This window comes from Balaenoptera borealis (genome assembly GCF_965194805.1).
Source record: "Balaenoptera borealis genome assembly, chromosome: 20".
Lineage (NCBI taxonomy): Eukaryota > Metazoa > Chordata > Mammalia > Artiodactyla > Balaenopteridae > Balaenoptera > Balaenoptera borealis.
Window position 1 is genome coordinate 1,840,195 of NC_138879.1, and position 11,711 is coordinate 1,851,905.

The 11,711-nt window shown below is 46.1% G+C and overlaps 1 protein-coding gene across 9 annotated transcripts in view; it reads left to right on the forward strand.

Annotated features, from left to right (window-relative positions):
* Positions 1 to 11,711, forward strand: part of GNA13 (G protein subunit alpha 13) — a 47,704-nt gene that overhangs the window by 27,677 nt on the left and 8,316 nt on the right. For 2 of the 9 annotated variants that reach the window (XM_082370490.1, XM_082370493.1), the window contains exons 3-4: positions 2,384 to 2,434; positions 7,488 to 11,577. In XM_082370490.1, coding sequence (XP_082226616.1) covers positions 2,384 to 2,434; positions 7,488 to 8,060 — 624 coding nt within the window. In that variant the 3' untranslated portion in view covers positions 8,061 to 11,577. The other 7 variants (XR_014238130.1, XR_014238131.1, XM_082370495.1 and 4 more) reach the window with 7 other exon arrangements.

Consider the following 11,711-nt stretch of genomic DNA (forward strand, 5'->3'; position numbering starts at 1 on the left):
TTCAGGTGCTGTAAACACTGTACGAATATTCCAGGTCCAGAAAAAAGCGGAATCATCTGCCGCTGCTGCTTTGCAGTCACGAGGAACTCACAGCCAGGCCTGCCCACCCCACCACACCCAGCCCCAGCACGCACACCTGTGTACGCGCGCTCCACCATGTGCTTTAAGGCAGCAGTTCGCCAAGTGCGGTCCGTGGACCACTGGGGATCCCAGAAACCCTTTAAAAGGAGTCTTCGTGTCCAGCACTCTTGAGAGTGTCACTTAAGATGTTCTTTCCCTTCATGAAGCTGACACTCGCACCGATAGCACAGAACAGCAGGGCTGCAGCTGCCAGCCAGTGCCTGAGCGCAGATGGGGTATCAGCCCCAAACACACTACTAGTTGGTGTATTCGTCACTGCTCTGCATCTGCAGTTTGAGACACACACGCCAGTTTCACTGAAGATGATCCTTGATTAAGCAGTAAAAATTGTTTTAGATCTCAGTTTAAACAACTCTGTAGTACGCTGTATGATGGCTTGGGCGGCACCCTGAAAACGCTTCTGCAGCAGGGCCGTGGTCTCCGGGGAAAGCCCTTTTGTGACTGGTTGTGCCGGGAGCTGAACTAACTGTGTTTTTCATGGAACACCATTTTTACTTGAAAGAAACAACCAACTTACTCAGACTTGGGCATTTGACAGGCATTTTTTTAGAAAATGAATGAAGTTAGCCTGCCAGTTCAAGGAAAATATCAGTATTTGTTGCCATTGATAAAATTTGAGCTTTCAATTGAAAATCAGAATTTAGGAAAACTTGTATCTGCCCACCACTGTGAGGTTGTCAACTTCCCAAGCCTTAAGGCTTCTTATGAGATCATTATGATATTAATGAATATGATTTTCTTACTATTACGTCATGAAACATGCCAACATTTGGAAGATCTGTATACTTAATTGCCCACCACGTTCCATGTGGTCAGCGCTTGGTGTTACAAAATTGTGGGTGGGTGAAAGACCCATTCAAAGTACAAGATAGACCAGTGAATTTTAGTGTCTGTAACAAAGTGCAAAAAGGTCATTGGTAGGCTTTCCATTCCACAGAGACGTTACTTTTAAGAAACTACCATTTGTCAAATTCTGGTGTAGAAACAAAAATATCTACAGTTACAAAGGTTATTAAAATGCTCCCTTTTCCAATCAGCATTCTTTGTGAGGCCAGATCTTCATATGCTACAGGTGAAACGACCTGTAGTAGCAGTTCAGATGCAGAAGCAGAAGTGTCTCACTGGCTTTTATTAAGCTACACGAAAATACATTAACATGAATGGGTTTATTATTGATATTTTTAAATGAATTAATAAGTAAAATATTTGTTACAATGTCTCAGTTTTACTTTCTAATGTGGTAAGTATTGGTAGCTATAACCCACTTAAACAACGTCTTTTCGGGATCCTGAAGAATTTTAAGATGTATGAAGGGATCCAGAGGCTAAAATTTTGAGAACTGCTGCTTTAAGGCCTCATGACTCAAACTGTGGTCCCAGAAATCACCCGAATTGCAGAAATTACGTGCCCCGCCCCTGCCCCCTCAGAACCTGCAGTCAGACAAGATCTTCAGGGGATTCTCTTCTGTATGAAAGAAGCACTGCCTTCTGGAGCTCGGGGTAGCAGTTTCGGGCAGGACCAGTGCTGTGCTGGTAGAAACCCAGCAGGAGAGGGAGAACGCTGGGAGACTCAGGACACAGCCCTTCTCTCTGCGGCCGGGTCGCTCTCACCTGCCTGTCCTTTGTGCGAGTGTTTCCTCTCAGGAATGTATTCCCATATGCACTTTAGACGGTGGAAATTGCCTGAGGTCTGATAGAAATCTGGGCTCAGAGAGAGTAGGCTGATCACTCAGGTAGAGAAGACCTGTTGGAGAGGTGAAGCCTGCAGCATTTTTCAGGGTTCAGGAGCAAAAAGGCATGTCTGTCTAGGCACTTGCCTGTTAGGTGTTCTCACCTCATCCCTGCTTCGCTCTTGATATAAACTTGATTGAAAAATGTAGACAGAAGTAATCCCACCTGAATTGTAGTTGTATGTGTATCGCAAAACAGTTTTCACCTTTTAATTACATCTTCCCTTTGGATACACAGATATATCGGAGCACGTACCTGTGATCCTGTCCGAATGGATGAGTGCTTGGGGTATCGCTTCTGTAAAGACTCTGTGAGCCTCACCAGGCTGTAGCACTTTGCCAGAGGCAGACATTTTATACGTCTTTAGTGGGGTTAGCTGCTCAGTCTGAAATTGGTGACTAAACAAAGTATGTTTGGATTAAGTGTACAACCAGACAGTTTAATATAAACTGTTGTAACAAAGTCTTCCATTTCTAAGCCCTAATAACTATTTATTTTCTTCTTGTTTTCAGGGTGAATCTGTAAAATATTTCCTGGATAACTTGGATAAACTTGGAGAACCAGTAAGTTTTCAGACTGAATGTTTATGTTTATTGCCATTTGAAAGCAGTAGTTAGGATAAGGAAACTTAAAAAAATTATGTATTAAGCTATTTCCTTTTTCCTAGTGGCAGCATGCTGATTGTCCCTGCTTCATTTTTTCTCCCTCTGCTGTCCTGACCTCTGCCATTTCCTTGAGGAATGCCCTGTCCACTATTTTGTGAAAGTAAAACTCTTTATGGAAAGAAGTTTATGCTTGAAAATGAGATGGCACATTAACTAGCCTACGTCAGTGTCTTTTGCTTTTCTGTAAGTGGAAACTGAAAGAACGCGGTGGGCTGATTGATTTCAGAACTTTTCAGCAAACGGTATTTTCCAGTTCAGGACCCCCATGTGTTGGGTTGGAGGGTAGGAGGCTGGATTCTCAAGGCCGTGATGTGGGAGGAGTCGCCCTTGCAAAGGAGCTGGACCACCGGACTGTCCTACAGTGCATCCCTTGAGGCCGTGGCCGACCGGTGAGGGCTGGCGCTGGCCGCTCTCCGTGTTGGACTTGTGCAGAGACTTCACTGGAAGGAAGCTTTGTGCTGCTGAGAAAATGCTTGAAAGCCACTGCGCTAGCGTCAGTGGGACCCATTCAACTGAGTATAGCTTCGTATGCCTCCTCTTAAACCAGATTTCTGTTGTAAAGTTTAATGGGTTCTTTGAGATGTTTAACTTTAAAAATAAAACAGAAGGAAAGCACAAAACGAAACCTATTGCAAGTAGGAAAGTAGCATATGTGTGTCTAGAACGCTAAGTTTTGCATTTTCCCTTATTTTTTTGTATTTTGCTAAATTGCACTTGTCTGCCGTTCAGTCAGTATGTGTTTCTCCTACCTGTTTCGTAGACACAGGTGCTCTAGAAGTTAGGGTCTCTGTATTTGTCTGTTTTTGTTCACTCAATCCACATCAGTAAGACTTTGTCTTAAGACTTATTTCATTGTCACTTTTCCATGTGGTCAGATTGCAATAAGCCTTAAAAAAAAGTTAAGTATAAGCCAAATGGAGAGAAGCTTTAGTAGATAAACTAATTTTTTAAGAGTTATTTCATGTTTTCTGATCCAGAGAGTGTGCATTTGACCCGTTCTTCTCAATTTGCCTTTCGGACAGGCCTTCCTTGAGCAAACCATTCAAAGTGGGTCCCCTCCTCTTGTCTTCAGCTTCAGCTCTGGCTCTTTTCAGGCTTCATTGTTCTTATTACAGTTGGTCTCTTCATTTATAGGTTTTGCTAGTCTTTCCCCCGCCTCTTTCCCTAAGGGCAAGGACCTCGGGTCTTGGTTGTGAAGGGCTGCGTTCTTGCTGCCCGGTGACAGTGCCTGGTGCCTCGTAGGCACTCAACAAATAGCGTCGGAACGAGTGACTCGGAGCCAGCCCCGGTCAGTTTGTACTGGCTGCTTAGAGTCTTACGTTGAGAACAGTTTTGAGGCCACATCTGGAATAAAACCAAAAAAGTGCCGTGATCAGTAGGTAGTTGTAAAGGCGAGGAGAATAAACGTGGGTGGCTGCAGACGGGCCGCCCGTTCTGTGCACATCACACAGGCCACGGGATTGCGTTTGCTTCGCCGTCTCTGACCGAAGCTCTAGGACCATGGAACCCCCGCGGTGTGCCAAGCCCCGTGACCCTCTGGGAGGTGGAACCACAGGGGTCAAGGACAGGGCTCTGCAGCCAGACCACCAGAGTTCCAATCCCAGTTCCATCGCAGACTGGCCGTATGACCTTACGCATCTCCCAGCGTTAGTTTCTTCATCCATGTCATGCGCATAGTGAGAGAAGCAACCTCGTCGGTCTTGGGGGCGATTACATGAAATAAACCCCATGTCTCAAAAGTCTGCTCAGGCTGCCATAACGAAATACCACAGACTGGGTGGCTTAAATAACAGACCTTTATTTCTTGCAGTTTTTGAAGCTAGAAGTCCAAGATCAAGTTGCTAGCATGGTCGGTTTCTCGTGAGGACTCTTTTCCTGGCTTGTAGACTGTGGCCTTCTTGCTGTGCCTTGACGTGGCCTTTGCTCAGCACACACACGTGCAAGAAGTGTATGTATGGCCTCTTCTTTTAAGGCCACCAACACTTACCTGATTAGGACACCGCCCATATGTCTTCATTTAACCTTGGTCGCCTCCTAGAAGCCCTGTCCCCAAAGACAATCACACTGAGGGTTAGGGCTTCAACCCATGAATGCAGGCGGGGGTGTGCGGGGACGGTGCAGGGACGCAGTTCAATCCACGGCTCCCAGTAAGGTGTTCAGATTGGTGCCTTGCGGTTGTAATAACTGCTCGTCGTTAGCTGTTTGGTTCTTTGACCTCCGTGTTTAAGGAACTCATTCTAGTCAGAGACAAAACTAACATGCATAAAACAAGCAGAGGGCGATTAAATGAGACTGATGGTGACGACGGCACTGGTTCATGGATGGAGAAGCTGGCAGCCCGTGAGAGGACGCGAGCCTGGGCGGCCGGGGGCGGCGAGGAGACGCGCACAGCGGGCCATGCCCGGGGTCCGGAGGCGCGTCTGTCTGACAGAAGTGCGTGGCGCTGACTTACAAGAACGGACGTGAGGAAGGCAGCCGCCAGGGTCTGGACGCGCTGTCGTGGCGCCATCACGCATCACGCCGACTGGCCGCGCAGCGCTACCAGGACGTGAGGCTGGTGCGGCCCTCCACGCTGGGCTCTGGGGCGCCCGACGGGGAGCAGAGGCTGCCGGGCCCGGAAGGCGAGGAGTGAGGAGGGTCCTGGAAGCCGGGTCCGCGCGGATTGGTCTGATGCAGGGAGGGGTGGCCTCGGGGGGCTGAGAGGTGGACCCAGGAGGCGCGGAGGACCAAGGGGCAAGATGGTGATCCAGGCTGAGACGTTAAAAAATGGGGGCGGTGAAAATAAAGAGGAGAAAGAAAATGTGAGGAAGGTTCAAAGGAGGAGCAGCGGGATTTGATACAAAGCAGGAGGTGATGGAGAAGGTCCGCCGCGACGGGGGGGCCTGGGGGCTGGCGGGGCGGGACGGGGCGGGACGGGGCGGGAGAGCGCCCCGGCGCACCGGGGGCTGGCGAGGAAGACGGCGCGTGTTCTCACTGAAGAGGCCGCGTCCGGGGAGGGCCGTCGGGCGCACGGGGAGGGGCGCCGTCGCTGCCGTGGTTTCCCGCTCTCGGCAGCAGTGGTGGCAGCAGTGGTGGCAGTGGGAACCGCTAGACAGTAACACACGGGCCGAACCCGGTGCTTAGGCGCTTCACCCACGTGCCGTGTTTAGTCCTCACAGCTCCCCTGTGGGTGCTGTTGTCTGTGTTGTTCACAGGTGAGAAAACTGAGACGCAGAGAGGTTACGTGATGACTTGTCCCAGGTCACCCAGGTAGTATGTGGGGAGCTGGCTCTAGAATCCAGTCCTAATCACCGTGACTCTGCCAGACCCTTGAGCACTTGATTACCTCGTCCTGTGTTTGCGCTTTATATGAATTAGCCCTTAGCTCCTAACTAAGGCAATAATAAAGAGCTTTTTATTTTTATGAAACTAGAAAATTAAAAATTACCACTCGGGGCTGGCATGTTTCTGAGGCGGCTGGCACACACGAGCACTGTGAACTGGTCCCCACCTTTCTGGAAAGCAGTTGGACATTAAGTGTCCCAGATCATGAAAATCTTCACAAGCTTTGACTTCATCACCATCTTATTCCTGGTTATTCCGTTTCAGGAAATAGCCCAAAAGGGGAGAAAAGAAGAATGTGCATGAGAATTTTAATGGCAGCATTTATATTAAGCGAAAGATTGGAACCAACCTAAATGACCACTAGTAGGGGAATATTTATGTAAATGATAGCACGTTAATCCATTTGATGTATGTTGTGCTCTTTTAAAATGAAATACAACCGTATCAGCATGTGAAACAGTTCATGATTAAATGTTCAGCCAAAAGCTGGGGGCGGGCAGAGAATCGGGGCGGTGCTGATTACAGGTGAGGCAGGTGCGTGTGCGTTTACGGGAGCTGGGGGGACACGTGCGAACCCCAGCGTGTTTCATTAGAGCCCTGTGGGCACTTTATACATCGCGGTGGGTTGCAGACAACTGAGAACTGCTGACTGTTTTTTTTCTTTTTTTTTTTGATTCTTAGCTACACTATTTTAAGGAGATAAGTATCCACACTGTAATGAAATTTCAAAATCATAGTGTTTGGAAAGGTATAAAATGCAGCATTGTGAGTAACAGTTGGCATTGTTTTAAAATCTTGCCTTGATTTAAAAAAAATTGTGACCTTGGTGATGAGCATTTGAAACCTTCCTGTTCAGTATTATCAAAAAGCTCCATCAAAGTTCTGGAAAAATACTAAGCTGAGAAGAAAGAACCAGTTTCACTGCCCAGGGGCACTCACCGTCGGCGGCAGCCGGGGGCTCGGGAGGCCAGCAGCTTCCGCCCGCCCGTCCGTCTGTCCAGGGTCTTGGTGTAGACCCTCCCTCCGAGGCACCGCTGTGTCCGGGCACAGGTGCCGGCAGAGGGGAAAAGCTGGGGCCCTGCCACGGAGACGGCCCCCCGCAAACAGCTGGGAAGCCCCGCGGGGTGAGCTCGGTCAAGGGGGCAGAGCAGAGGCCGCGTCGTGCAGCGACGACACAGGCGGCCCGGGTAGAGCCGTCGGCCCTGCAGGCGGGGGCGCGGAGCAGGGGCCGCGGGGGGCGGAGGACCTTGACTGGGGGCCCCGCCGCTGTTGACGGAGGGGCGAGGAGCAGTGACCGTGGCCGTGGACACACAGCAGCGGGCGGGTGCTGGCACGGTGGGGCGTCACGCGTGGACGGACGTTCGGGTCGTCCGGCGGGGCTGAAAAGATCATAGGCGCCTTCATTTGCAGCGAATTTTGAACCAGTGCGGACAATAACATTGCAGTGTATCTTGCTGTTTTATGATGAGAATCACAATATAGCATTGATGCTTTAATGTTACCAGGAGATTGTCATTTAAAAGATAATTTTGTTTGCGTATCCATTCACTAGCCCAGTTAGTCGTACGTTAAAAATTCTCATTACTCCTGGATTACTGAGTAGGAAACGATTTTTTTTCTTTTCCAGGATTACATTCCATCACAGCAAGACATTCTGCTAGCCAGAAGACCCACCAAAGGCATTCACGAGTACGACTTTGAAATTAAAAATGTTCCTTTCAAAATGGTTGACGTAGGTGGTCAGAGATCAGAGAGAAAACGTTGGTTTGAATGCTTCGACAGCGTGACATCAATACTTTTCCTTGTTTCCTCAAGTGAGTTTGACCAGGTGCTTATGGAAGATCGTCTGACCAATCGCCTGACAGAGTCTCTGAACATTTTTGAAACCATCGTCAACAACCGGGTTTTCAGCAACGTCTCCATAATTCTCTTCTTGAACAAGACAGATTTGCTTGAGGAGAAAGTGCAAATTGTGAGCATCAAAGACTATTTCTTGGAATTCGAAGGGGATCCCCACTGCTTAAGAGACGTCCAAAAATTCCTGGTGGAGTGCTTCCGGAACAGACGCCGGGACCAGCAGCAGAAGCCCCTGTACCACCACTTCACCACGGCCATCAACACGGAGAACATCCGCCTTGTGTTCCGCGACGTGAAGGACACCATCCTCCACGACAACCTCAAGCAGCTCATGCTCCAGTGACGCACAGAAGCCTTGCGGCCTTCGTATCTTTCTGTCTCTTTGATTGTTTTCGGTTTGTTTTGTTTTTTTAAATAGAAGTTTACAACAGGAATTAGAAAAATCTTGATTCTGTGTTTAACTTCTTGGGAATCTCAGTCCTTCCTCTGCGGCCTTTGGTTGTGGCTGAGAGCTGCTGAGTAACACACGGCCGATACCTGCTGAGGCCTGGCTCTGATCTCCTTCGCTCCGGCTTCCATCGGGGTGGAGTCGTTTCCTGCCAGACCTCAGCACGGCATCCCTCAGGCTTTACATTCTTCGGCTTTTCGCACTGAGTTCTGCTGTAGTGCCAAGTATGGAAGGTGCCCTTGATGTTTGTAGGTGTGAGGTGAAGAGCGTTCGGCTCTGGAACGCGTAAGGCACCTCTGTTCGCCCTGCGGTGGCCGCCACACTTGTGCCCAGCTTTGTGGTGGCCTGTTTTGAAAGGGCCGTTGGAAAAATGTGTGATCTAAGGAATGGCGTTCTGTAGCTTCACCCAGTTTTAGCCTTCACGGTTTTCTGATTGCTTATATACGCAACAGTTGTTTTGTTTTTTAAATTTCTGTGGTTTCTGAAGGCAGTATTCTGGCGTGTTTAAAGTTTCCATGAGGATATCTGGTCTGACGGTAATGAAAGCTCACAAATGGTCCAGGGGGGGCACAAGGCAGGCGCGTGCCGTCCGTAGTGTTCTGATTAAAAGTCATGAGTGAAATGTAATTTGCCCTTTGCATATTTAAATAGCATGTAATCAGTGTGCCATACGGGAAACATTCTGGCCATAGCAGCAACTAAAAAAGTGCAAGCAACCTGATAACAGAACTTTCTAAATAAATACACCCTTTCCCAAGAATATTATGTGTTTTACTCTCAGACTTTGAAATCCTGTCTCAGATGATGTGTCCTTACGGTGGGATCACTGCTGCACCATCACAAACATCGTTCTTTTGCTCTCCTGTCTGTTCCCATCAACTCCAGACGGTGGCATTTATGGGATTTTTTTGTTTTTTTGGAGCTTGCCAAGGGCAGTATTTTCCTGTCACACTATTCACTATTATTTGAGATTCTTATTCATTCTTGGTGTGTCTCTAAAAGAGTATGTATGTGTTTGCAACATTATTGTTTATGAAATTCCAACTTTCTTGAGGTACATTTTGAAGGTTTCAAGGATACTTCCAAGAATAAGTAGTAATTTTTTTTAGTTCATACTGAAAGGTGATTACATTTGACCTCCTCCACCACTTACCAAATTAAAATGTACCCGTGAAGTAGCTTTGCAATTACAGATACATGCATAGTGAACTCGGAGTGGCTGGGTTGCAGGACTAAAAATACTGCCCTGTAGGTCGTATGTAGTGTCAGAATTGGATTAGAGAAACACATGTACAAGACTGGTGACAGTTTGGAAAGTCTGACGGCTTTTCTTCCTTTCCTGAAAATTGTGATTAAGACTGTGATATCTTTCACTTTACTGTATAGCTGACTGTGTTCTCAGGTATTTTATTGGCTAGAAAGTCCTTGAAAGATTGGTCAACATTCTGGATCACCCAGCCTTTCCAAGACAGTGGCTCTGGGTCTGTCTGTCTGTCTAGTGAGAATAGGGCTTTGCAGTGAACTGACCAGGGATTGTTCTCAATGTACCTGACTTTCCTTGCATGTGAAACTCCACCATCATTACACCCATAACTGCCAGTGTTTTCGTGTCGTCGTAACACCTGAGCTACTGACACGTAGCCCTACGTCATGATGCAGGCGTCCACAGTACAGCAGAGTTGATGCGCGTCAGAATAGTTCTGTATCTAGTGCTGCTGACCAGAAAGAGCGCATTGCTTAATCCACAGAGAATCATGTCAGGGCTGCGGGGTATCTGAGTGTGTGCACAGTAACATGGAGGCTTTGGGCGGAAAGTCTGTGTGTAAATTTAGCAAATGGTCCTACCGAATGGCCAAACATCATTTCACTCCAGTGTAAGTATAAAGAGGAAGGATACTCTCAGTTAAGTTATATTTCAGATCCGTGATATGAACCATAAATACTGCCTGACAGAGCACCATTTTGACTACCACAAAGAAATGTTAAAACACCAAATAGATAGGATATTACTTTGGGCATTTGAGATTTCCTTTCCTGATGTGTGTGAAGTCTCAAAGTCAACTTTCTTTTAAAATAAAGCCTAGCCTATATTTTGAGGCAGTAAATTACTTACATTTAATGGCAGGCTGGTTTAGACACTCAGTGGAACTTTAAGTTTCAATTTGAAGGCTTTAGTCCACATGTTTTATATACTGTACTTTTAAGCTGTTTGAAGGAGTCCTATACCTATAGCATGAAAACCAGATCCTTTTGAAATACCACTGTGTGAAGAGGGACATGAAATTTAGTGGACAAAGTTGAAAGGGTGCTCATAGTTTTCCCTATGCCAGTTTCCCCCCAGTCTCTAAAAATGTAATTTGGATTTAAAGCTGTTCAGTGTGTTTGATTTTCTAAGTCTTCATGGTTATGATATGGAATAAAATGTGCCCAATTCTCTATTACATTCTGTTCTTAAGTCTGAATGTCTTCTTGCTTAATTCTTAAGAAATGTCACACAAGTGTCTTCATTGATCTTGAAGAAATTTATAGTATACAGAGTTGCCTTATAAATCAAAGAACAGCACAGATTTTTGCCTTGATTATTTTATAGGGAAGAGGTTTTGTCAAATGTTTTTCTGAAGATCCAAATAATTTAATGCCTCTGTCACTTAAATATTATTTTTAATAACCCGTATCATTGCTTGCTGCCAAATATTATATTGCATTGAAATCCTCCTTTCAATTGTATTGTCCGGAAAGGGCATTTGACAGCTAGAGCACAGCAGCAACCAAAGGGTTTGGTTTGGTTTGGTTTGGTTTGAAGCTGCGCTGGCGTGTATTTTACATGGTGACGGTCCTCTGGTTAAACTCCCAAGGGAGGTTGTTGAGGGAGGCCCTTGTTCAGTTGTTGGCAGTGGTCAGTATAAAGTAGAAGAAAGTGAGATTCCCTTAATACCAGAGGTGATTAGAAGTGTTGATTCAGACTCAACAAAAATCATATGCCCCAGAATTGTTTGTAAGCGGGAATGAGTAAATCTGAACTTCCAGTGTATACCCAAATACTTGTATTTATGCTTTTGGTAAAATGTATTTTCAGCATTAGTACACATATCCGGTGTTATGCTTTATTTATATGAAGAATAAAGTTACCAAGTTATGTTCTGTTATGTTCTGAAACTAAAATCACTATCTGAGAAACCCTCAAATTGGTGCTTTCATTATATAATGATACATTTAGACAAAACCCCAAACCAAGCCATTTGAAACAAGATTCTCTTCATTGCAATTTGTAGCAATGTTATTTCTGTATATGTAATGAGAAGGCTAAATATCAGTGTTAACTCTTAATTTCTTGTTTGAATCCATGAAATCGTGCCTGTAAAGCTCAGTCAAACATTTGTAATAAACTCCCTAATAAATCTAGAGACAGTCACTCTGTTACCTTTTCATTTCTTTTAGTTTTAATTGAGGGATCAAGAACAAATTTTGCATGTCTTTTTTCAGTTGGAAATCTGACTTTCTCTCTCTTTCCCATCATTTCAATACATAAAGTTACATTAATTATAG